General features: G+C 37.3%; 1 protein-coding gene across 1 annotated transcript in view; it reads left to right on the top strand.

The window, feature by feature from the left end:
* PRIM2 (DNA primase subunit 2) overlaps positions 1-27,356 on the top strand; it is a 291,718-nt gene that overhangs the window by 238,742 nt on the left and 25,620 nt on the right. Inside the window, exons 11-12 of the mRNA XM_008138463.3 lie at positions 8,220-8,346; positions 14,783-14,865. Coding sequence (XP_008136685.2) covers positions 8,220-8,346; positions 14,783-14,865 — 210 coding nt within the window. The remainder of the gene's footprint in view (positions 1-8,219; positions 8,347-14,782; positions 14,866-27,356) is intronic.

Genomic DNA, 27,356 nt, shown 5'->3' on the forward strand with positions numbered 1-27,356 from the left:
TCAGTCTTTCATGACCCTGATACTTTTGAAGGGTACTGCTCAGGTGGTTTTTGTCCTGTTTGTTTGTTTGTTTGTTTTGGTAGACTGTCTCTCACTTCGGGTTTATTTTCTGTTTTCTCAGGATTAGATTGAGGTTGTGCATTTTTGGCAAGAAGACCACAGGAGTGGCGTTCCCTCTGATTGCATCAACATCAGGGGCATATGACATCAACATAATTACTTGGTCACTTGGTTAAGGTGGCATCTGCTGGGTTTCTCCACTGTAGCGTTACTATTTTCTCCTCAAAATGTCTGGGGGGAGATACTTTTAGACTGCATAAATACCCTGCTTGCTAATTGGGCGTCCCTTAGAGGACCTTGCCTCCAACTGTTACTAATATGGTGACCTAAAGGCTATTTTCTCTTCCCTGTCCTCCTATATTTATTCATTGGAATTCTTCTGTAAGGAAAAGCTGTTCCCTTTCCCCCATTTATTTATTCAGATACTTATACCAGTAGGTACTCATGGGTAGTCTGAATTAAACATTCCATTCAGTGCTATTGTTTATTTTGTTGCTCAAATTGTTCCAACTTTGGCCTTTGGGAGCTCTTTCCGGTTGGTTCTGGAACCCTTTTGACATGCCCCATCCTCTTTTTGAGCAAGTCCTCTAGGCAGCACGAGATGCTCCAGCTCATGCTGTGTTCTCCCTGCCGTGGTCTTAGAATCAACTTGTTCTCCAAAAAGCCTTGTAAATTCTCTTTAAAAAGAAGTTAGCCATTTCTCACCCCACATACCTTTTCTAATTCTTGACATAATATTTTGGGAATTCCTCTTTTGACCTCCTTCAGTTGCAGCCTTAGGAAATGTAGTCTTACCAAGTGGGAATCTATTGGTTTCTAATCTTTGGAGAGAAAACACTCGCCTATGACAGAAGGCAGCAAACAGATCTTCAGTTTATCCCTGAAATTGTAGAGCAGTGGTTCTCAACCTTTCTAATGCCGCGACCCTTTAATACAGTTCCTCATGTTGTGGTGACCCCCCAACCATAAAATTATTTTTGTTGCTACTTCATAACTGTAATTTTGTTACTGTTATTAATTGTAATGTAAATATCTGTGTTTTCCGATGGTCTTAGGAGACCCTGCTAGCAGTTCTCAACCTGTGGGTTGCGACTGTAGAGCCTAAGACCATCGGAAAACACAGATATTTACATTACGATTCATAACAGTAGCAAAATTACAGTTATGAAGTAGCAACAAAAATAATTTTATGGTTGGGGGTCACCACAACATGAGGAACTGTATTAAAGGGTCGCGGCATTAGGAAGGTTGAGAACCACTGTTGTAGAGGAACAAGTTGGCTTGTCACTGTAAATTAAAACTGTATCTCATGCCATTTGTCATTTCGGGGCATGATACATTAGTCTACCATTTATTGCTAGCTTTTAAAATCTAATGTAATTGTCTCTTTTGGTCATCTCTTATGTAGCCAACTTAGATGACTAGAAGATGACATGTACTCTAGTAAGTGAAATATCTCACTATATTGTGGTTAGTTGGGGAAATTAATTATTTTAGCAGTTCATTTTTAGAGTTATTTTGGAGCTAGTTTTATAATTATGATGGTGCTAAAAGTGTGCTAAACATGGTTGTTGTTTTGTTTGTTTTAGTAGAGAATCTGATTCATTTCCGGCATTCATAGAAAAATGTTTATTTTAATATGCTATGAGTAACCACTAGAGGGTGGTCATGGGTAACCAATTACTCCACTTGCAATTTATGCAAGATGTTCTGACACCAAAAATTAGCATAAAGGAGGGTAGGGGAATACCTGCAGGTGTAATAAAAATAAAACTGGACTGAAAACACTAATATCAACAAAATTCAGTACAAGGAGAAAACTATTATGCAGGACAAATATATGCTTATAAAACATAATTCATCAGGAATATATGATAATTCTGAACCTTTATGTACTCAGAAACATAATTGAAATGTATCAATATATATGTAAATATTTAAATGTTTATAATAAAAAATATTTAGGTATTTAACATTTGTAGGAGTAGGGGATTATATGTTTGTAATCATCCTGATAGCTCTTCAAAACCTTAAACTTATTACATACAACATATATATATATATATATATATATATGTGTTTGTGTGTATAATATATTCGTGTATATATATTATAGTTGTAAGTAGTACCTTGAAACATATTTTTAATGATCAAGCTAGATCCTTAAAATTTCATTGTAATAGGAATTTAGTTATAGAAAATACTCACTGTGGATTAAAGTTGCCAGATATGGCAATCTAGAAAAGCAAAGTCTGGGGGGAAAAAAAAGACAAAAAATTCTGGGGAAAATAAGTAAATAGGATTAAGTGAATCTAGCAGAAGTAGAATAAATTTGCATTTAATTTTTACTTCAAAATGTTTGTAAAAATCCATTTTTATATCTGTGAAGGAGAGGAGGCCTTTTCCTTGGCGACTGGAAGCTCTGGTCAGCGTGCTTCTGTGCAGCCTTTGACTGAGGCTTGGCTGATGTTTTCCGTTGGCTTCCCTTGTTTTCAGTGAGTGAAAGGACCACTGTATTCAAGCTGAGCCAGCTCACTTTAGACTAGAGCATCCCACCTCCGGCAGCCAGCGCCTGCGATTTTTCTGGTGGAGCCTGCTTTATGTTGGCTCTTTTCCTACCAGTGAGGTAGTGACTAAATTGACCACTTCTTGGGAGTTACTAAATTGTCTTTTAGGCTCTCAGTATGTGATTTCAGTAAATGCATTGTAGGGAATGAAGGACTGTTTGTGGTTTCTGTCTTCAAATTCAGGCAAAGTTCATTTGGAATCTGAATACATTTTCACTGTTATGTCAATGTTGTTATCAGTGAATAAAGAACGCTTTTCTAAAACAAGCTTCCCAGGTGAGATACTGAAAGTTCTATCACTGATATGTCCTTTTCTTAATATCAGGGACAGTAGCTGAACAGACAGCCAATTAAAATGACCTACACAACTCTTCCAGCCCATTTCCCCCAGGTTGAATTGTTGAGGCCTCCATATAAAGAATATGTTGTTACAGTGCTTAGTGATAGGAATCTGCTAAATCCCTTGTCAGTGAAAGTTAACAGAGTGATAAATACAAGATTAGCTTTCAGTCCTCTGGTAGGGACAAGCCAATGACCTTACAGTACAAAAAAATATTCTTAACAGTTGACCCTAGTAAATGTTTAGTGAGCAGCTACAGTATGCGAGGCTTTGTGTTCAGCATTGGGGCTACAGACTGGACGGGAGGTGCTAGATATAGGCAATACAGGGCTTCTTTCCCCAACTCACGTTGCAACTTAGTGTTAGCGCTTGCTTTCTATGCAATAATAGCTGTGCTAGATGATGTCTAAAGCCTGTTCCAGCTCTTAACTCAGATTCCGATAAGGAAGCTAAATTCGCTAACGCCCCAGATGGAGTTGCCAGTTAAATAAGTGATCGGCCCTACTGGAGTGGCTCGGTTGGTTGAGCATCATGTCATCTTCTGAAAGGCTGCTGGTTGAATTCCTGGTTAGGGCATATGCCTGGGTTGTGATTTGATCCCCAATCAGGGAATGTGTGTAGGGAAGGGAACCAACGATGTCCCTCTCTTTCTCCCTATCCCCCTCTCTCTATAACCATGTCTTTGGGTGAGGATTAAATACATAAACAATGGTGTGTTCTGCATTCTTTTCTTTCCATTTTTCATACTTTCTTTTCTCTGACTTTGTTCTCCAGTTCCTGACCATGTCCCCAACTCGAATATTATAGAGGAGGACTACCCAGTGTGCCTGATAATTTGAAAGCATTCACAAACACTTTTTAGTGTTTTTTTTTATTTTATTTCAAACTAGTAGCCCATTTGCAGGATTCAATCATGCAAGTGGCTGCTGCGGCCGTGTGCACTGGCACTGCCGCTGCCGTTGCGGTCACCATGCCTGCACCCGCGCACCACTGCCGCCCGCCCCGCTCCGCCCCGCCCCTCTCCGCCCCGCCCCGCCCCGTCGCGCTCCACCCGGGCTTTCCCTCTGGCAGCCACCTTGCTTTCTGCTTTTCCTCCCTCTTCCTTCTAAGTTGTCTTCAGTCTTCACTCCTCCCTCCCTCAGCGTATGCAAATTAACCGCCATCTTTGTTGGGTAATTGCATACTCGCCCCGATTGGCTGGTGGGCGTGGCTTTGGCTGGTGGGCATGGCTTGGGCGTAGCGAAGGTGCAGTCAATTTGCATATTACTATTTTATTAGGTAGGATATGTAACTTCAAATTTGCCATTTTTATGATTCTAAAATTATGATAAATTAGAAACCAAATAAATGATCTGCGAGTGGTTTGTTGGACTTACCATTTCTTTTGGGAGTAGACAGCTTTCTCTGGTGTTCACTAGACTCGGAATCATTTTGTTTTACTGTGGTTTGCTCTGACTTTCACCTGTCCCTGAAGGAGCTGAGTGACAGTAGGGAAGCAGCCTACAGTTGAAGGCTTGCCTTGGGTAACTGACAGTTGCCTGTATTTATTTATTTTTTGCTTCTATAATATTGTAGCATTTTCTAAAAAAGCAGAAGACTAAGATTTTAACTCCATCGTTTCCACTAGGATTACTTATTCCTAAGTAATTGAAATAACTATTCACTCGACCTCTTGAAACCTTAATTTCCTCATTTATAAAATAGGGATACCTAACTTCTATACCTTACAAGTAGTAAAGGGTCTAAGAATCATCACTTTGTCACTGCTAAGGATCTGTAGAACTGTAAGCTATAAGTATTGAACATCACTGTTACTTTATTTTTATTGTTAATAACAGTATTGCATGTGCACTAAATTCTGCATTAAGAATTTATAAATGATATTCTTTATTTAATGTCTGACCTGATAGATATAGTTAGAATGATGTAGATCACACAGCCCCCAGTCACGGATGGCTCTCAGACCTTGTTTTCTGAGTCTGCTGGGTACAGTCTTATAGCGTAGAACATGAAGAAGAGAAACGACAGCCACTGGCCCACACGCCACTGGTATCCTGAACAGAAAGCTCCCCACTTTCCTCTGTTGATATGGCAGGTTTCTTCATACACAGCTGATGTTTATTTTGATCTATTGGCTTCACCGAAAGTGGTCTGCTTCATCAACAATCTTATCTAATCACATACGACCATTTTATTTAATACTTTTTCTGTAGTTTTTGGCATTTTACTATTTCCTTTTCATTTTCTAAGTGGTTAGTCACAATTTAAAAATTTTAGCTAGACCCTGCCTCAGGGGAAATTTGAGGGAAAGAAAATCTGCTCATTCTAGAACTGAAAATGTTCTCCATGACTAAAAGGAAGGGGATTAGGATGTGAAGATGGAGAACATATGTCCTGCTCTTTTTGGGCAAAACCAAAAGGGAGGAAAATACCCTGTTTTTCTACTCAAGTTCTCCAGCTGGTGCCCGTAAATTAGACGGACAAAAGATGGATTTACAAGAGAAAAACAAACAGATGTGCCTGCTTTCTCACTTTTCTTGAGTTCCATTGGTAACATCCTGCCCTTGAAAATCATTCACTGCTGACTTTGGCAGAAATACAGATGGTGTGTTGCCAGCGCCACAGCTGGGATGGCAGGACTAATTTGGGAGGTCACACACTGCCACTCACCCACCTTCTGACCAGAGCGGATTTGCTGGCATTTCCTGTCACTGAAAGGAGTAGGATGGAGGAGCCAGAATGGGAAAGTGTGCTCTTCACTTAGTTCCCACATAACTACTTGGAGATGTTCCTTTAAGTTGTGGGTATGGACACTTAGAAAGTATTCTCTCAAAAGCATCTCACAGTAAATGCGCCCTCTCTGCAATGTTACAAAAGTTAGCCTGTCTGAAAACTAGAGAGGACGACTACTTGTGTTCTTGATATGCAGATAGTCTGAAAGCTCAGTAAGGTCCCAATTTTAGGCTTCTATACACACAGACAGTAGGTAAATAAATTGGAAAGGAGAGGGAGGTGAAAAAAAAAATACTAATTTAGCTTTGTGTCCTTTCCAGAGAGTAGCTTTCCATTACTTTAACAGAATAGCTGACCCAAAAGTTCTTTCAGTGTTTTCTGATGAACATACAGAAATCTTGTATCTATTTAAATTCATGTCAGACCTAAAAGTTTGCACAAAGTGATTGACTATAGCTAATGTTTATGACTTACAAAACAAACAGAAGTTGTTTGTAAAAGATGCTTGCTGGAACTTCTAAACGTTCTTGCTTTCACTGGTGAAATTTAATGTTGGTTTGAAAGTTTGTCTTCTTTTTTGAAAGTGGTTTTTAGGTTGAAATGCCTTTGTTTTCCTGGTTGTAGATTTCTACGGGCAGATAGGTAGTTGTGAAGCCATAAGCTACTGATTATTGAAAATTTCAGCAGTCTTTTTAAAAATAGAAGTTGATAAGCTGATTCTGAAATTTATATGGAAATTCAAGGACATCGAATAGCCCAAACAATTTTGTAAAAGAACAAAGTAGGAGGACTTACAGTCTTAGATTATCTTAATTTGAGATTTAACTCTAAAGACTTTGTGATGAAGACAGTGTGGGCCCTGGCTGCATGGCTCAGTTGGCTGGAGTATGGTCCTGCACACAGAAAGGTTGAAGGTTGATTCCCAGTCAGAGCACACACCCAGGTTGTGGGTTTGATTCCGGGAGTCTGCGGAGGCAACAGATCGATGTTTCTCTCTCATCTCTCTCTCTCTCTCTCTCTCTCTCTCTCTCTCTCTCTCTCTCTCTCTCTCTCTCTTTCTCTTTCTCTCAAAAAACAAAAAAAAGACAGTGTGGCACTGACAGAAGGATAGACATGTAGATCCCTGGTACAATACAGCATCCAAAAACAGACCCACACGTTTATGGTCAAATTTGACAAGGGCACCAAAGTGACTTAGTAAGGAAGGGAAAGTGTCTTCAACACATGGTGTTGGAAACAGTGCTTATCCCATGGGGATGAAGGGTCCTAGAGAATAAGCCATCCCAAAGTACCCCGCTTTGGCATAGGGATTATTTTGACCTAAAGGCACTTGAGAACCAGCAGATGCAGGAAAAGCACTTTATCTTCCCTAGCTGCCTAAAATTAAAGTACAAACTTCCCCTTTAAGTAAAGAAAATATACATTTGTAAAGATGTGTCTGTACCCTGCGGGAGATTGGCCGGCCAGGGGAAGTTGGCTGTGGGAGCACACTGACCACCAGGGGGCAGCTCCTGTGTTGAGCGTCTGCCCCCAGGTGGTCAGTGCATCCTAGTGACCGGTCGTAATGGTCGCTTAGGCTTTTATATATATACTAGTAGATAATACCAAGAAGGTAAATAGACAAGCCAAACACTGTGAAAATATCTGTAATACCTATGCAGGCATACCTCACTTTGTTGCACTTCATAGATGTTGTGTTTATTACAAATTGAAGGCAAGACCCTTCACCAGCAAAAAAATTAAGAGAGCCTTTACTGCTATGTACTCACTTTATTGCAGTGGTCTGGAACCTGACTCACATTATCTCCAAGTTTTGCTGTATCTGACAAAGGGCTTGAGTCCAGAAACTGTGAAGAATTCTTACAATGGAATAATTAAAAGAAGACAATCCTGTTTTTTTTTTTTTTTAAATGGGCAAAATATTTGAATAGACATTTAATAAAAAAGGCATATCACTAACCAAGAAAGACCTATGAAAAAGTACTCAGCAGTATTAGTCATAACGGAAATGCAAAAGGAGATATCACTACCCATTTCTTAGGAAAGCATTTTAACTAAAGAAACACCATATTTTGGGGGGAATTTGGAACTTACATGCATAGCTAGTGGGGCATACAGCGACTCCGGAAAAACACTTGGCAGCAATTCCACTCCTAGGTATTTACCCAAGAGAAATCAAAATATATGTCCACAAAATCATCTATCAGAATGTTCATGGCAGCTTTATTGATAATAGCCCCAAACTAGAGTAGCCCAGGTATCCATCAATAGGAAAACTACTCAACAATAAAAGAAAAAACTCCTAATATATGTAAATCTCAAAAACATAAATAGACATTTTTGTTTGTATCATAAGGGACCCAAATGATGTGTGTGATCTGAATGTACATCTGCCCATGAATGCTGAATTTGTTTTAGAAAATATCACTCTCTGCTCTTTGGTTCTAGCCGGATTGCTGACCCCACTCCTACAATATTGGCTTACTTTTGTCTCTCCTTTTTTTTTCTCCTCCAACCAGTTTGATAAAGGCTACTCTTACAATATCCGTCACAGCTTCGGAAAGGAAGGCAAGAGGACAGACTATACACCTTTCAGTTGCCTGAAGATTATTCTAAACAATCCGCCAGGCCAAGGGGATTATCATGGTAAGTGCTTCCACTTGACATGCTTGCGAAGTACAGAAACCCAGGAGCTCAGTGGGAAACGCTGAAACAGTGCGATGGCGTTTTGCATCACTGACAGGAACCAGTTTACAGCATATGCCAGTCATCAGTGTCAAGCTAGAGCCCCATTACTCTTCTGTCGGTTTGCCTTGTCACTGAACTAGGTCAGGCAAGAGAACGTCAAGCAGCTGCTGGACCGGGCTCCTTTGTTCTCAATTTCCCCCTCGCCTGCTCGTGTCTGTCCGCCTGTCTGTCTGTCTCTCTCTCGTTCTGCAAGTCTTAGCAGACTGACACAAGTTCTTCAGAGCTTTTTGAAAATCGAATGCCTCAAAGTTTAGAATAGTAGATTCACTGTTTTTCAGAAGACTATTGAGGGAAAATGTGTTTTGTTCTCATTACTATCATCTGATTAACAAACACAGACTGTGAGGAATTGAGCAAGTCACGCTATCCAACATCTATCAATTGGCCCGAGTTGTAGGTTAAAAAATAAAAAATCTGTGTTAAACTATTTTCTATAGATTTCTGAGTTCAAAATCTTTTTTCTAAAATAGTCCTCTGAGAGTACCTTGATAAGCTCCCCATTTGTCTGGTATTTGTCTGATAAGCTCCCCATTTGTCTGGTATGTCAGAGCATGGTTTAACAGTCCATATTGGTAAATTTTCTAGACTACCAAAGTTTATTGCAATGTATGTGTCAAAAATTGTTTTGTTTTAGTATCTTAAATGAAGTTCTTTAAAAAGATACGCATTTAGGTTATCACAAAGAGAATTTTAAGAAAGATGCTGCATGTGTACAGAGCATTTAAAAATGCTCGTGCGTTCATATTTCATAGATGAAGAGGCAGCTGTGCTGGTAGTACAGTATACACAGCGAGCGAGTCTTACTGCTCGTCAGGCACTTAGCGTATCTTTTAGAAAGGCATATTCTCAGGCTCCACCTTCAGATATATAAACTCAGATGTATTTACAAGTTCCCTGGATGATGTTTATGTTTTCTGAACTTTGAAAACCATTGGCCAGATACTTCTGTTGAGAAAGCCTTGAGCTTTTCCTAGCTGCCACAACAGGCAGGCGCTTTACATGGAGCTTGGCCAAGTAAAACTCCTCCCAGGGATTCTTCTGTCAATTTCTAGATCCTAGCATTTGTTACACATTTCGTTTACTTTTATTAGTTTAAATGCAGGATTTTATATTTCTTACTCCTGATAAATTGTGTTTTATTTATCCCAGTCTATTATGTTTGTTTTGAACTATCAGTTAAAAATATTATACTTAGCAAACACTCAATGATTTCATATAATTTATAGGCACATTTATCTGTCCTTTTGTTAAAATTAGGAAACTTCATTTTTTTTAGAACAGTTTTAGGTTCAGAGCAGAAGTGAGCAGAATGTACAAAGAGTTCCCAGAAAGCTCCTACCCGACACTTGCATAGCCTTCCCCGCTTCTGGCATCCCGCACCAGAGTGCTTTGATATTTGTGAGCTGAGAAGAACGTGTAATTGGCTGTTGTTGGATGTAGTTGTTTTATAGATGGCAATGATAGCCAGTTAATTGATTGATGGTTCTGTTGAGTGCAATTATATTGTTGCTTATTCTGCCTGCTGGATCTGCCCATGTTTGATGGAGGGGTGTTGAAATCCTTAATGAGTAATTCATTTAAATCTCTTTGCTGTTCAGTTTTTGCCTCATCTTTTGATGCTCTGTTGTTAGGTGCATATACCTTAAGGATTGCTGTGTCTTCTTGGCGTATTTGCCCCTTTTATCATTATGTAATATCCCAGATAAATTTCCTTGCTCAGAAGTCTGCTCTGTCTGAAACCAATATAGCTTCTCTTGCTTTCTTAAAATTTTTGTTACCATGGTACATCTTTCTCCATCCCTTTACTTTTAATCTGTATGTGTCTTCATATTTAAAATATATTTTTATTTATTTTTTTATAGAGAAAGGAAGGGAGAGGGAGAGAGAGAAAGAAACATCATATACCCTGCCAGGGAATCGAACCAGCAATCTGTTGGTGCATGGGAGGATGCTCAATTCACTGAGCCATGCCGGCCAGGCTGTGTCTTCGTATTTATATAATTGGGTCTTGTTTTTTGACCCACTCCGACAGTCTCTGTTTTTGATTGGTGCATTTAGACAATTGACGTTTAATTATTGATATAATTGGATTAACATCCACAATATTTGTTACCCCTTATTATTTGTTTCTATTTTTGTCCTTCTCACTTAGTCTGCCTTTTATGGTTTTTAATGAGCATTTTACATTTTACCCTTTTTCTTTCTTTACATATTCATTATGCTTTCTTTATATTCCTTTTTTTTTTTTTTAGTGACTTTACTTTTTAAAGAGTTTTCATTATACATTTCTACTAATCCAACTCTCCTTTCAAATTACACTATATCATATCACGGATAGTGCAAGTACCTTTTAATACTGAAATATTTCTAATTCCCTTATATCACTGTGTCATTCATTTCATTTATACATAAACACACACACACATAGGTACGTAAGTATATATAATTGAATATTGGTCCCTAGTATTTTGAACAAACTTATCTATTAGATCAATTAAGAATAAGAAAAATGGCCCTGGTTGGGAGGCTCAGTTGATTCAAAGGTCATCCCCGTATACCAAAAAAGGTTGCGGGTTCAATTCCTGGTCAGGGCACATACCTAGGCTGTGGGCTCGATCCCTGGTTGGGGCACATTATGGGAGGCAACTGATAGATGTTTCTCTCTCACATTGATGTTTCTCTCTCCCCTTCCTCTTTCTATACAATCAATACAACAAACATCTCCTCGAGTGAGGATTTAAAAAAAAAAAAAGAAGAAGAAGAAGAAAAATAAACATTTTAATTTTACTTTTCCTTACCATTGTTTGAGGTTCAATTCTTTATATAATTCTGTTTCAGGCCTATGCCATTTTCTTTCTCTTTGAAGAACTTCCTTTAACATTTCTTGCAGTGTAGGTCTACTGGCAACAAATTACCTCAATTTTTGTTTCTCTGAGAAAATCTATTTCTCCTCTTTTGAATGATAATGTACCAGGGTGCAGGAATCTTAAGTTTGTGGGAGTTTTCCTCTCAACACTTCTCTAATCTCTTCTTGTTTGCATGCTTTCTGAGAATAAGTTGGTTGTATTGTTATCTTTGCTCCTTTATAGCTAAGGTGTTTATTTTCTCTGGCTTTTTTCAATATTTTTTTCTTTATTTTGATTTTTTTGAAGTATGGAAATGATTATGTATACATGTATTTTTTTGGCATTTATTCCTCTTGGTGTTCTCTGAGCTTCCTGGATCTGTGGTTTGGTGTCTGTCATTAATTTGAGGGAAATTCTGTTATTATTGCTTCAAATGTTGCTACTATTCCTTTCTCTCTTCTTCTGTTTTTGCATTAGTTGTATGTTACATTTTTCATAGTTGTCCCACAGTTCTTGGATATTCAATTCTTATTTTGAGTGGGGTTATTTTAGACTTTTTTCTTTTTCAGTTTTGGAAGTTTTATTTCCATACCCTCAAATTCAGAGAGTCTTTCCTCAGCCATGTCTGTTAATAAGCCCATCAAAGGCATTCTTCATTTACATTAGTGGTTTTGATCTCTTTTTGATTCTTCTTAGAATATCACTTTTTGCTCATATTACACATCTGTTCTTGCATGTTATCTACTTTCACCTTTAGAGCTTTTGCATATTAATCATTGTTGTTTTAAATTCCCTAATAATTCCAACATCCCTGCCATATTTGACTCTAGTTTTGATGCTTGTTCTAGCTTCTCCAATCTGTATTTTTTGCCTTTTCATATGATTTTTAATTATTTGTTAAAAGGTAGACATGACATACTGGGTAAAAAGAACTCCAGTAAAGAGGCCTTTAGTAATGAGGTGGTATTATGGAATGGGGAGAGTGTTCTATAGTCCTGTGATTAGATCTCAGTCTTTTAGTGAGCCATGAACTTCAACAGTGATTCTCACCTTATCCCCTCCCCCCCCTGCCCCCCATAGGTGGGCAGGATGGCTGGAGGTTGTTGAAATTGGTTATTTCCCTCCCCACAGGTAGGTTAGGCTCTGATAAAATAGTGTTTCCTGCGGGCAGGCCTTGTTAAGAACAGATAGCTCTTTCAAAAAGGTTACTTTCCTCTCCCACTGCTAGGAGGATGTGGGGATTCTCTCTCTTATTCACTGTGAAGATCTGGTAGAGCTCCTGGATGTTAAACTTACAAAAGTGTGTGCTTCCCCCATGAGTGGGTCTTCTTGGAGTTTTTAACTCTTAGAATTGACCACATGGAGACTCAAGCAATCTGTCCAGGTTCAGTTTTCCTACCCCAGTGTTTAGTTCCCACAGGGATTTCTGCTCTGGTAAGTTGAGATTCTCTGTGTCTCCTCTTTCCAGTTTTGGGGACAGTGATTTGCCCTGTGACTTCACGTCTCAAATGGATCCAAAAATAGCTGCTGATTTTTCAGTTCAGCTTTTTACTTATTTGGATGGAGAGGCAACTTCTAAGCTCCTTACATGCTAGACTGGAAACCAGAAGTCTCTGTCCTTTTATTTTTTTGTTACTTGCAAAGCTAACTAGTCCCCTAGGTTCACATTATTTCATTAAGCGGCACTGCTTGGAAGGATTGTTCAACCAGTTATGAATCTATGTAGGTGTAACTGTATTCTGAATGATATTTATCCATCTCTTCCACAAAAGCTTTATCAAACACTTGGCTGAAGTCAGTGTTAGTTGTTTAGGAATTCACTTCTTCAGTTATCTTGTTAGTTCAACTCTTTCCAATTGTAAATATCATTCTCTTTGATGTGGAAGATAGAAACAAAGTAGGAGGTGCTGAGTTCTGTTTTATTTCTGTTCTCTGTTATATAACTCTAGAGGCCCAATGCACGAAATTCGTGCAAGAGTAGGCCTTCCTTCCCCCTGGCTGCCCGGCACCAGCTTCCCTCTGGCACCCGGGACCCGGGCAGCCCCAGCTTCTTTGTCTGGAAGGACATCTGGTCTAATTAACATATTACGCTTTTATTACTATAGATCAGCCTCTCTAGTAGTCTGGTTCCTCTGTTTTCTTCGTTTAGTGAACATAGCTTTTAAAGACTTTTATGTGATATTTAATATTTTGGCAATCTTTAGTTTCTTCTTGGCTTTGCCCTTTCTGACCTTTCATACAGGTATAGCCATTATTTCAGATGTACTTTGGGTGTTTACTATGTGCCAGGAGCATGTAAGATAAGAGCTTTATAGTCCATTCCCACAGGAGGTCAGTGAGTATTTCCCTCACTTGAAAGTGAAGCTGAGTCAACATAAAGATACAAAATTTGCCTAAGTCTCCTAGCTTGTAACTGTTAATCTCAGATCCAAACTTTCAACTATGTGCTACACAGCTTCTCAAGGTATTTCCTTGCACTAAAAATAACTATGATTTTAAACTGAATAAAGTATATACTATGCATTTTGTGAATTTCATAATTTGTAGGAGTCCATAGTGTTATCATGGATGTTTTTATTTGGAGTTAATATTTTTGGGAAACACATTTGTTTGACCTGTAGACTCCTTTCCATTATTTTTGTCCCAATCAATTTCCTATTGTTAAAAATGCACAATTGTTTCTAATTAACTTATAGATCTATCATGTCTATGACTGAAAAACTATCTGGCATCCTGTATTAAATGTCAAATTGTGTAGTTTGGCCTGTCATTGCAGTTTCTTATTAAAATATCTAAAACTTTCTAGATTTTGGCCTAATACAGCTTTAACATTTCAATTCTTTTGTGTTTTTGTTTAAGCAAATATGTTTAGTAGTCCAACTTTATTATTCCCTTGAAATAGTCTAGAGATGACATGTATCTACTATAATTTGTTTTTCTATGAGACAGTTTCTTATTTATGCATCTCATTCCCATCTGTGATTCATCTAAATTTATATTGTTTCTATACAATGGGAAATGGGTATAGAATTTACATCTGAAAATTTTTATATTTCTTAGCATTTGCACATTTTTCTTTTTGTCTACACTATCTTCCTTCTATAGTATGTCTTTTAAGTAATACTTTAGAAAAAATATGTGATAATATAAAGTTTTTAGATAAACTATTTTATAGCTACTTTGTGATTATCTCTGCTTATTAGCAAGTAGCACAATTAAAACTGTTTCTTCCCAGTGAATGAGCAACTGAGCCTGAGAATGCTGCAGTGTTTTATGTAACTCTTGAGCCTGTGGTACCCTGATAACCGTACAGCGAAGCCGTCATTTAGATAAAGAGAGGAACACAGTTGCACTCATGGGCAATTAACTTTTTTATTAATAAGCTGTTAGCCAATTAAGGGCAGCTTAGACAGTCTCTCGAGTGTGGCTCTGTACTAAGTCCCAAGTAAATAACCTTGTTGATGTGCTGGCCTGTTTTTTGTTGTCAGGGTGCCCATTCCGTCACAGTGATCCTGAGCTGCTGAAGCAGAAGTTGCAGTCGTACAAGATCTCTCCCGCAGGGATAAGCCAGGTAGGTCAGAGTCTGCCCTGCCTCTTCGGTAATGAGGTACCAGACAGTTCCTCTCAGTTTCATTTAACGTCCTTGCAGCGATGCTGTGTACTACTGTCAGGCCTCACGCAGATTGCCTGCCTTCCAGGTGAGTTAAGCTAAAGCCTTGACTTTTCTGGTGTAGAGTGCTTGGAAATTCTGGTTCTTTCATCTGCTAGGCTGCATTTTTATGTTTCTTGGTAATAAGGAAGCTGGAAACCTTTTTTTCTCTCAATTTGTCTTGCTATCACAATTGAGGGCATTGAAACAGTTTTTAGAGGAATGCATTGAAGCTTATTAATAAAGCTGAAAATTAATGACATCTTATTTCATTTTGGAAATTGTTTGCTATGCCGCATGTAGGTTAGAGCAGAAGATGATGCAGTGTGTGCTGGCTAAATGTTCTGATAAGCATCACTGTTGCTATGTTAAATCTCCAATTCTAATGATAGTTCATTAGGTCTATCAAACACATTGTCTCAACGTAAACAATTTAGATTTTTAAAAATGCTCCAATATAAAACCAACTATTTACGAGTATACCTTTTAGTAAATACACTTTTAAAAACTAGTGACACTGCAAAGATTATTGTCTGTAGTGTCCTTTTGAGTTGACTTGGATTTTGAAGGAGTTCAAGAAGACCTTCTGCTTTCTCAGTTTAGAGCTGGAACACCTAAGCCATGTGTCCTTCTACACAGATTTCTACTTGAAGAAAGTAATGAGTTTAGAATACTCCTGCTTCTGCTGTGTCCAAAGTTTAGGTTAGTTCAGTTCAAATCTCAGAGGTTTCCTGTACTCTGCACAAGACAGTGCTCAGGTGCTGTTGGGGGATGCAAAGGAGGATCAGATGTAAACCTGCGTCTACAGAGCCAGAGTCTGGAGGGAAGCTTTCTAAGTGTTAAGGGTCCAGCAGTCCCCCCTTCTCTACAGGGGATATGTTCCAAGACTCCCAGTGGATGCCTGAAATCGCTGATAGTATCAAACCCTACAGTATATACTATGGTTTTTCCTATACATACATACCTACAATAGAGTTTAATTTATAAAATTAGGCACAGTGGGAAATTAACAATAATACCTAATAATATAGAGCAGTTATACTGCAATAAAAGGTATGTGAATGTGGATTCTTTCTCTCTTCCAAAATATCTTACTGTACTGTACTCACCCTTCTTCTTGTGATGATGTGAGCAGATAAAATGTCTACGTGATAAGATGAAGTGAGGTGAATGACATAGGCATAACTTTAGGCTGCTATTGACCTTCCAACTATACGTCAGAAGGAGGATCATCTGCTTCGGGTAGTCCTGGGTTTTGGAGCCATGACAATGTTGGTGGTTGGGTGTCAGGAGCAGACTATATTGATGGTTGGTGAAATTTCCAATTTTCGGACCACTTTTGACCACTGTAACTGAAACCACAGGTAACTGGTGGTGGTGGTGGTGGTGGGGACTATTGTATACATAGAATATCTTGGGTCTTCTGAAGAAGTAGGGTACTATAACCAGCAGGAGAGGCCATGAAACATTTTATGTAAGAGATTCTCTTTGAGTTGGGACTTGAAGGGGGGATTGGTAATTAGGAAGATTACTATCGCACTGACTATCATGAATTTTCTGTGGCAGAGAGGGAGAACAAAATAGTGGAGAGAGGATGTAGGGAGTCAAAAATCACATCTCGAAATGGAATTCTGGCTAAAGCTTCCCTTTGTCAGGCCACAGAAGGAAGTGGAATCTGTGAAGACTGAATGGCATCAAATGGAGAGGGAGGTAATACATTAGGGAAGTAAAGTATCACAAAAGGCAAGGAGAGAATTTGGAGAAGAGGGTACAGTCCACAATAGTCCCTCATAGCTGGGAGACTTATGAGGACCAGGAAAGAAAGGTGATATGTTGAGTGGATTACTCAACTTGGATTTGGTGAGAGGTGTCTCTGTAATGGTGGAAACCAAGACCAAGTTGAAAGATGAAGGATAAAAAAAAACAGTAGATTGGATTTGTGGACTGTGAGTAAAAGTGAATGACAGCAATATTAGTTTAAGTGTCATGGATGATTTGTGTGTTTAAGGCTAGAGGAGACCTGAGCCTATTTGTAGAAAAAGAGGAAAACCCATCAGAGAAAGTGGGCTTGATAAAGATCTATGTATATTAAAAAATATATAATCCCTCTGTAACCATTGTTATTTTTCCTTTATACCATGATTATACTGTTCATTCCTTTGCTCTTATCACACCAATTGTAATTCTTTTTTAAACTATTTATCTTTCCCACAAGTTTGTGAATTTTCTAAAAGGAGGAATGGATTTTTATTTAACTTCCTGTCTCGTAGTAATTCAGTGACTGGCACTGGGTAGGTCCTTAAAAATGTTGAAAAGGTAAGTGGGCATATCATACACCTTGGGTATGAAGTAGACCCTGGAGTGTGTGTTGGTGGGGTGCAGAGAGAGGAGACTGGCACTCAGTGACAGGGATAACCTTATTGAAGACTGGGGGAGATATACTTGGACAAAGGACAGTGTCCGAAAGAGGCATATCCCTTAGTCATTGTGCAAATAAAGAGAAAAGCTTAGAGATAGAGCAAAGGGAAGTTGATGGAGCATATCAATTGGCCTTACTCTTCTTTGTAAGGTAAGAAGTCTGATCATTAGCTGAGAGTAAATGGACTGGGAATGGTGTTCTGTACATAGGAAAGGTCAGGAACTGTAGATAACAAATTTGATAGGGAATAGAGAAGAAAAGAATTAGAGGCTTTTCCAGCAATTGTAAAGATCACTTTTTAAAAAAATGCAGGCTATCATCAAGTCTACTGGGAAGATTGTTTTTATTTAATAGCGATAATTATGTTTGTACACTCTTTGCTTTAAGTCATTTGCATTCCTCCATTTACTATTGATCTATAAGTAGGTCGCTTGCTTAGTTGAAGCTGGTTAGTAATTTCCAAATCATCCTTTGGACCTGCATCGCAACTTTTTATCTGATGTATAGTGCATGTGGGCAAGCTGTAAATAGTATATTGCTTTCGTTTGATGTCTTTACTGAGTGGATCTCAGTCGAGTGAAGCAGCTGGGGGACTGTGTTCTAAAGAGCAGAAAGCTGATGAATGAAAAATCCATGTAAAACATTTTCATAAATACTTAGTAGCACTTTGGCATCAGTGCAAATTAGATCTTAAATAGTCAAAATGTATGTTAAAATACTGAATGAAAGTCAAGGAAAACACTAAAATGCATGTAAAGTAAAACAACGGAACTGCTTTTATTTCAGAAAAACCTACTTGAAAAAAAATACCTTCAACTTTTAGAAATACTTAGATGTTAAATATCAGAATTTTGATGACCAGAAGAGAGAGCATTGTGACTTAACTGATATCACATAATACTTTTTAAACAAAGACATATTTATGGGATCACATTTCATCTTCCTCCTTGAATGAGCTTGGTATTCAGCTTAAGAAGACTGCAACTGAACAACAAAATAAAACCAAAGAAAATTGGCAGTCCTGCATTTATTCCTCAGCCCTCTCCCCAAAGAGAAAAACATAGAGGTCAGTTCACCCACAAGATAGCAAAATTTGAAATGTCTATACCCCCACAACATAGCTTTAAAATACATGAAGTAAACATAGAACTGAAAAGACAACTAAACAAATCCACACTCATATTTGGAGACTTCAGCACTCCTCTTTCAGTAATTCATCGAACAAACAGACAGAAAGAACATCAGTGAGTGTATAGAAGACTTGAAGCAACTCTGTCAACCACCCTGATTGACATTATAGACTATTACACCTAACAACAGGTGAGCACACATGTTTTTCATGTGTACATAAAACATTAATTCGGATAGATTATATTTAGGGGGCTTAAAAATCCATTACAAATTTAAATGAACTGAAGTGTCATGGATGTTTTGTGTGTTTAAGGCTAGAGGAGACCTGAGCCTATTTGTAGAAAAAGAAGAAAACCCATCAGAGAAAGTGGGCTTTATAAAGATTTATGTATATTAAAAAAAAAAATAATCCCTTTGTAACCATTGTTATTTCGCTCCCTTACCCCCACCCTCCCCTACCTTCCCTCTGAGGTTTGATGGTCTGAGCGATGTTTCTCTGTCTCTGGATATGTTTTTGTTCATATACAAAATATGTTCTCTAATTATAACCAGTACAATAAGGCAAGGAAAAAAAAAAGCAGATTATAAAATAAGAAAGAAAAAAACCTTTCGCTAGTCTCAATGTGATGATTTATGAAAAAAAATCTCAATGAACCTACCACAATGCTATTATAACTAATAGATGGTGGGGTTCTAAGTCAATGCACAAAAGTCAATTCTATTTCTTCCAATGAACAATTGGAAACTAAAAAAAAATAAAGTGTCATATGCAATAGTACCAAAAAGACATAAAGGTTTTTTTCATGTATTTTTCAAAATATGTACAAGATCTTTATATTGAAATACTGATGAAAAAAATCAAAGAAGAAAATTGGAAGTACAATTACCTGATGCCAAGACATAAGTAAAGGTACTGGAATCTAGACAATGTGGTGTTTGGGAAATGATAAACATAAAGATCAACTGAATTAGACCCACACATATATGGCCAGCAGGTTTTTAAACCAAGATTCCTAGGGCAATTCAATAGGGAAAGGATAGTACTTTCAACAAGTAGTTCTAGAACAACTGAATGTCCATAAGCCAGGAGAAGGGGAAGGTCATAGACACATACCTCACATCTTAAATAAAAATTAATTTGAAGTAGATCTTAGATCAAAATGTAAAATGGAAACCTTCTGGAAGAAAACATGGAAATCTGAATGAGCTTGGGTTTGGGATGTCACTTGGGAGAACATATTGATAAATTAGACTTTATCAAAGTTAAAATTTTGTTCTGTTAAGAGAATGATAAAGTAAGCCATAGATTGGAAGAAATATTTCCAAATCATATATTTGATAAAATATTTGTATCAAGGACATATAAAGATGCAAAGAACTCTCAAACTCAATAATAACAAAACAGTTTTTAAATATGCAAAAGGTTGAACAGACATTTCATCAAAGAAAATATGTTAATGATAAACACATGAAGAAAAACATTCGTCATTAGATATTAGGGAAATGCAATTTTTATAATGTTTTTTCCTTTATTGATTAAGGTATTACATATGTATCCTTATTGCCCCATTGTCACCCCACCCCCCTGTTCTCTGTGTCCATTGGTTAGGCTTATATGCATGCATACAAGTCCTTTGGTTGATCTCGCTCCCTTACCCCCACCCTCCCCTACCTTCCCTCTGAGGTTTGATGGTCTGAGCGATGTTTCTCTGTCTCTGGATATGTTTTTGTTCATAAATTTATGTTGTTCATTATATTCCATAAATGAGTGAGATCATATGATATTTATCTTTCTCTGACTGGCTTATTTCGCTTAGCATAATGCTGTCCATTTCCATCTATGCTACCGCAGATGGTAAGAATTCCTTCTTTTTTACCGCAGTGTAGTATTCCATTGTGTAGATGTACCACAGTTTTTTAATCCACTCCTCTGCTGATGGGAACTTAGGCTGTTTCCAAATCTTAGCTAGGGTAAATTGTGCCGTTATGAACATAGGGGTGCATATATCCTTCTGATTGGTGTTTCTAGTTTCTTTGGATATATTCCTAGAAGTGGGATCACTGGGTCAAATGGCAGTTCCATTTTTAGTTTTTTGAGGAAACGCCATACTGTTCTCCACAGTGGCTGCACCAGTCTGCATTCCCACCAGCAGTGCACCAGGGTTCCTTTTTCTCCGCATCCTCGCCAGCACTTGTCATTTGTTGATTTGTTGATGATAGCCATTCTGACAGGTGTGAGATGGTACCGCATTGTCATTTTGATTTGCATCTCTCAGATGATTAGTGACTTTGAGCATGTTTTCATATGTCTCTTGGCCTTCTGTATGTCTTCTTTTGAAAAGTATTTAGGTTCGTTGCCCATTTTTTGATTGGGTTGTTTATCTTCCTTTTGTTGAGTTGTATGAGTTCCCTGTAAATGTTGGAGATTAAACCCTTATTGGTGATAACATTGGCAAATGTGTTCTCCCATGCAATGGGCTTTCTTGTTGTTTTGTTGATGGTTTCTTTTGCTGTGCAGAAGCTTTTTATTTTGATGTAGTCCCATTTGTTTATTTTCTCTTTAGTTTCCATTGCCCTAGGAGCTGTATCGGTGAAGAAATCGTTTTGGCATATGTCTTGAGATTTTGCTGCCTGTGGATTTCTCTAGTATTTTTATAGTTTCCCTTCTTGTGTTTAAGTCCTTTATCCATTTTGAGTTTATTTTTGTGTATGGTGTAAGTTGGTGGTCTAGTTTCATTTTTTTGCATGTATCTGTCCAATTCTCCCAGCACCATTTATTGAAGAGACTGTCTTGATTCCATTGTATGTTCTTGCCTCCTTTGTTGAATATTAATTGAGCATAGTGATTTGGGTCAATTTCTGGGTTCTCTATTCTATTCAATTGATCTATATGTCTGTTCTTGTGCCAGTACCAGGCAGTTTTGAGAACAGTGACTTTGTAATACTTTGTTCTTCTTTCTCAGGATTGCTGCAGCTATTCTGGGTCTTTTTTATTCTAGATGAATTTTTGGAGAGTTCATTCTAGGTCTGTGAAATATGCTGTTGGTATTTTAATGGGGAGTGCATTGAATCTATAGATTGCTTTGGGTAGTATGGACTTTTTAATGATGTTGATTCTACCAATCCATGAACACAGTATGTTCTTCCATCTGTTTATGTCTTCCTCTATCTCTTTTTTCAGTGTCCTGTAGTTTTCAGAGTACAGGTCTTTTACCTCCTTAGTTAAGTTTATTCCTAGGTATCTTAATTTTTTTGGTATGATGGTAAATGGGATTTTTTTTTTTTTTAGTCTCTCTTTCTGGGGAAATGCAATTTTAAATTGCAGTGACTACCATTAGAATTGGGAAAAAAAAAATCAAATGCTCAAGAGGATGTAGAATGACCTGAAGTCTTATGCATTGCTAGAAGAAATCCAAGTGGTAGAACCTCTTTGAAAAGCCATTTGGCAATTTCTTATAAAGTTAAACTTATACATACTGTATGAGATAGTTATACCACTACTAATTTTTAATATAATTGAAATAAAAGCATAACTCCATAAAAAAACCTATTTATACTATCTTTATTCATAATTGCCAAAACCTAGAAACAGCCCAAATGTTCTTCAGTATGTGGTTGGATAAACAAATTGTGCTATAACCACAAAATGAAATACTACTCAGCAATAAAAGAGGCACAAACTATTGCTACACCCAACAGCATTCATCATTCTTTATACTAAGTGAAAGAAACCACACTATATGATTCCTTTTATGTAATAGGAAAAGACAAACTTATAAGTATAGTATACACTAAAAGGGGTATATTTTACTTTATGAAAATTATACCTTATTTTTTTCAATGGAAAAAAAGAGAAACAGTAGGTAGGTGGTAGCATAAATGAACTCTTTATCTTACGTAGCAGAATTTAATAGATTAAGTTAATAAAGAACTTAATCAGCATTTAATTTAGAATTATATAGAAAACATCCTATGTAGCCAAAATGGAAATGGTTAAAAGTAATTGCCTCTTGGGAGTACCTGCCTCCAGGCAAGGAAGAAATGTGATGTGGGAGCTGTTGATATTAATAATTAGCCATACTATGTATGTAAAAGAATTTTTCACTAACACTTTACTCAATCAAAGGTTGAAAAAAACAACACAATTTCATGTAATATATGGAGTTTAATTGGTCAAGTGCCTAATGGATAGGTAATCACAGTGAAATAGATACTGAGATCTTTGTGTCTGAGATTTTAACCTTTCCTTCAGTCCTCCCAGCGCCTACCAGTTTCTAGTCTATGTTAAGAACTGTGAAAGGTGTGAGATTTTATCTTGCTTTCAAGCTAAGAATTTAGCTGTCACAATTTTATGGATTCTGGCAGAAGGTTTAAAGATTTCAGAAACAGCAGTACATCAGCATTTTCTTGTACCAGTTCCCTGACCCCCCAGTTCCCACAGAGCAACATGAAGAAGGCCAGGCACTACCCATGTGTTGGAGGAGAGAAACTCTGAGTGTAGAGAATCTTAATCTTTTAAAATAGACAGTAAGCAATTCCTTTTTTATATATATTTTTATGTTTCAATTACAGTTTACTTTTCAATATTATTTTGTATTGACTTCAGTTGTACAGCTTAGTAGTTAGACAAGCTTATACTTTGCATAGCATTTCTACACTTTCAGGGGGAGGGACTGTCTCTTCTGAGGCTGTTCATTACATGAACATCCTTGAAAAAGTGGCCTGGAGCAAATGCTGCTGTTTTCTCTGGTTGCACATGTTCAGAAACCTGAGGCCCCTGGAAAATCACCTCAACAGTATATAGCAGAAGACCAATAGATAAATAATATAAAAGTCTATGAGCTATATTGGCCAATTTTTTTTTAATTGGCACCTTCCATTTTTCTTCTTAAAATATTGATGTGTATATTAATTTCAATTTACTTTCATTAACATTTATTTAAAAAATTTCCAATGAGGGTAATAATTCTTTAATATTTTGTTAGGTTTTTCATCTAACCATATCTATTAACAGTTCCTTCCTAATTTAGATATCTTGGTTTTTGGTTTTAGTTATTATTTTGCTTTCAGATTTTGCTTAAAAAAAACACCCTACAATTTTATGATAAAAATATTAATATTTTGAGATGCAGAAATCTTAAGATTTTTTAAATTGAAATGATGCATTATTTACAAATGTATTTTTGCACTAATATTTTTGAAACTCGTTTACTTCTCATTTTAGTTTTTTTATTTTTAGAGAGGGAGAAATGATGTTTTATAACTTTAACTCAGCATAACCATTAATGATTATTAAAAGCAAATGTAATTGGTGCTTTCAAGAAAACTTACTAATGATACTAAAACCATGAAGTAGGAAAAGAAGTATGCTCTTTATACTTTTTGAGAGATTGGTTAACCTCTCATTTTCACAGTCCAAAAATTCTCAAGAAGTTAGTGAACATATTAAATCTAAAACTGGTAAAGTCCTGTTAATGAGAAGTCTTTCAAAATAGTTCAAAAGACTTAAAAGTAAGTCTATGTCAAGAAAATTTTATGGCAGAGATAAATCTCAGTAAGTCCTTATTCAGTGTTCATATAAATCTGAACTACCTAAAATTCCTTTTTTTTTTTCTTCCTTAGGTGAGAGTACTTATCAATAGATAATGGTATTCAGTCTGTCCATTACTTTATGAACAGTAACTGCTTTTAAGAGCAGCTTTTCCATCTATTTCATCTCCGGGAGCATCTCTCCTGATTTATAAGAACAGCACTTTGCTGCACTCAGCTTGCTTTTGTGTTATAGCTGAAAATGTGTACACTGTTCTTGGTAAATCTTAGAACTGCATTAGGGAAAGGTGGAAAGCTGAGCATTAGAATTGGCGCCAGGAGGATGTGGTTGTACTTTGGCTCTGTCACACGTTGCTGTGTACATCCTTCCTTTTTTATAGACTGACGATATATGGTCATTTGAAGATTATTTAATACTGTTCAAGGTAGTTCAAATAAAAATCATTTTGAAAGTCAAATAACATATGCCATTTTTAGTTAACCCTAGTGAAGTTTACTTGCATTAAACTGGAAAACTAGTCTTCCTAATAAGAAAATTTAGTACTCTGTTTACAGTTATGTATCATTCTATAATTATTTTATTATTCTGAGAAATTACTGATATCTATATTCTTTAAAAAAAACCAGATAGATATCAGTAACATAATTATAACACATATAGTGCAAACTTATGATACCTACAAGATTCAGCCTGTCTACCTATAGACACAGCTTAGTTCTATTTTGTGATTAGTTTTACAGAGTATTCTTCTCCTCCCCTCATTTCTTTTGGAGAAGCAAATGTAAAGTATCCAGAAAATTAAATAACTGGCCTTAACATAAGGCCAGTGTTTCAGATTCTTAGTCAGCTTAGCTCTAATCCATTTCATACTTCCTGGTAGAGTTTGCCACCAATTTACAGTGTATTTCTTGTTAGCTAAAGTTTGTATTTCTAAATTTGCCTTTATCTGTGTGTTCAGTGGTTAGAATACTGGCCCATTCATCGAAGGGTCGCAGGTTTGATTCCGTCTGGGTCAAGGGCATGTACCTGGGTTGCAGGTTTCAATCCCCATCCCAGTCAGGGCAGGTGCAAGAGGCAGCCAATCTGTTCCCCTAGCCCCCTTTCCACGCCCTCTGTAAGAAGCAATGGGAAAAATACCCCTGGGTGCTATGCATAATCTGGCCACTCTGTGTATGTGTGTATGTGTGTGTGTGTGTGTGTGTGTGTGTGTGTATATATATATATATATATATATATATATATATTAGAGGCCCGGCCAGCCTGGCCAGGGGGAGGGGACATGGGCGGTTGGTCGGCCTGCCTGCTGGTCGAACTCCTGGTCGAGGGGACAATTTGCATATTAGCCTTTTATTATATAGGATATACACTGAGTGGCCAGATTATTATGCGTTCAGAGATCATAATAATCTGGCCACTCAGTGTATATAATCATGTATGACATTTTATATATGTACATACATGTGTATGTGTGTGTATACACATATTCCTCTAGTCTAGGGAAAAACCTTTAAGTGACAGATTTTAAGTTTTGCTTCTGTTTGCAATAGCATATTGGATATGATACATATCTTTTTATAAGATATTTGAAATTATAAAATTAGTATAAATATTTTCCATTATTTCCATAAATATTATAGGGCATAGTGATGCTTAACTTGCTTGCTTGCTTTTATATTAGGCAAAAAAAATTAGAATACTAGAAGCACAGTTATAATTAGTAAGTAAACCATGGAATTGAGATTTGACAATTTTTTTCCATATCTCCAAACAGATTTACCTACATTTACTTCTACTATTCCTTCTCTTTCCCTTCTTCCCCCCATTCCAAATTCACTTAGTTGTTGATGTTCCCTAATAGCTTAAGTCCAAATGTTGGTATGAATCTGCACCGAGGAATTCAATATTTTGGGTGGAAATTTAAATTGTTTCTCAAGAATCATTTTTTGGCCGTAGCCGGTTTGGCTCAATGGTTAGATTCTGGTCAAGGGCAGCAACCAATCGCTGTCTCTTTCACATCCATGTATATCTCTCCCCCTACTTCTCACTCTCTCTCTAAAAATCAGTGGGGGAAAAAATATCCTCAGGTCAGTATTAACCACAACAAAAAGAAAAGAAAAAAGAATAATTTTGGGGGGTACCTATTTTTAATGATTCAAAGCATTTATTCAAATATAGTAAGTTAAAAGACAATGAGAAAATTTTAATATTCGGGTCTCTATTTTGTGATAAAAATCATAATAAAGGAGTAATGTGATTATTAATTTGGGTGTTATACACCTTCCAGAAAGCTTCACTTCTATTTAGTATTTGGCTAATTTGTAAGAATATTTCAGGATGTTTTACTAACTGGAGATGTCTACAGTTGTAATCAGATTCTCCAAGGCATCTAAAAAATTGCCATAAGCATTTTTTAAAATTGAGTTTGTGTATATACAAACTCAATTTTAAAAAAGAAGAGCAGAATAAGAGAGCTGATAATTAAATAACTAGAACAGTATCTGATACATAAGCTAGATGTTATTGTCATTACTAGTGGCGTGGTGCACGAAATTCGTGCACAGGGAGAGGGGTGTCCCTCAGCCCGGCCTGCACCCTCCAATCTGGGACCCCTTGAAGGATGTCCTACTGCTGGTTTACAGGGATCAGGCCTAAACGGGCAGTCAGACATCCCTCTTGCAATCCAGGGCTGCTGGCTCCTAACTGCTCACCTGCCTGCCTGATTGCCCCTAACCACTCTGCCTGCTGGCCTGCTTGCTTCCAACTGCCCCCCCCCTGCCGCCGGCCTGCTCACCCCCAAATGCCATCCCCACCAGCCCGCTGCTCAGTCATTTGGTCGTCCGTCACTAATCCCCCTGCTGGCCTGGTCGCCCCAGGCAGCCTGTTCAGTCATCCATTTGGTGGTTTCGGTTGCGACAGTTGCTTAGTCATATATATATATATATTATAAATATATATATATATATATAGTTCTTTTTAAAACTGCAATCTTGAATTCTCTGTCATTTAAGTCACAGTGTTCTATGCCTTTGTTTTCCATGGACCTCATTTTCTTTGAGTTACCGTGTTACTTTGGTTGTTCGTGGTACTTGATGGGTTATTTCTCTGCCTGGGTATTTGGGAATTGAAATATTTAAGTACTGTTTTGGTGTTGACAATTTAGCAGGTTGATAAGTAGAGGTCTTTTGTTTTCCAGTAGATAATGTGATAGCACAGGTTTTTGTTTTCTCTGCACTACTGGGACGTCCAGGGTTTCAGTGGGGCTGTGTTGTCCTGGCTGTGGAAAGTGCCCCATATTCCCCAAGGAGGTGGGTG

Source organism: Eptesicus fuscus, chromosome 10 (genome assembly GCF_027574615.1).
Source record: "Eptesicus fuscus isolate TK198812 chromosome 10, DD_ASM_mEF_20220401, whole genome shotgun sequence".
Lineage (NCBI taxonomy): Eukaryota > Metazoa > Chordata > Mammalia > Chiroptera > Vespertilionidae > Eptesicus > Eptesicus fuscus.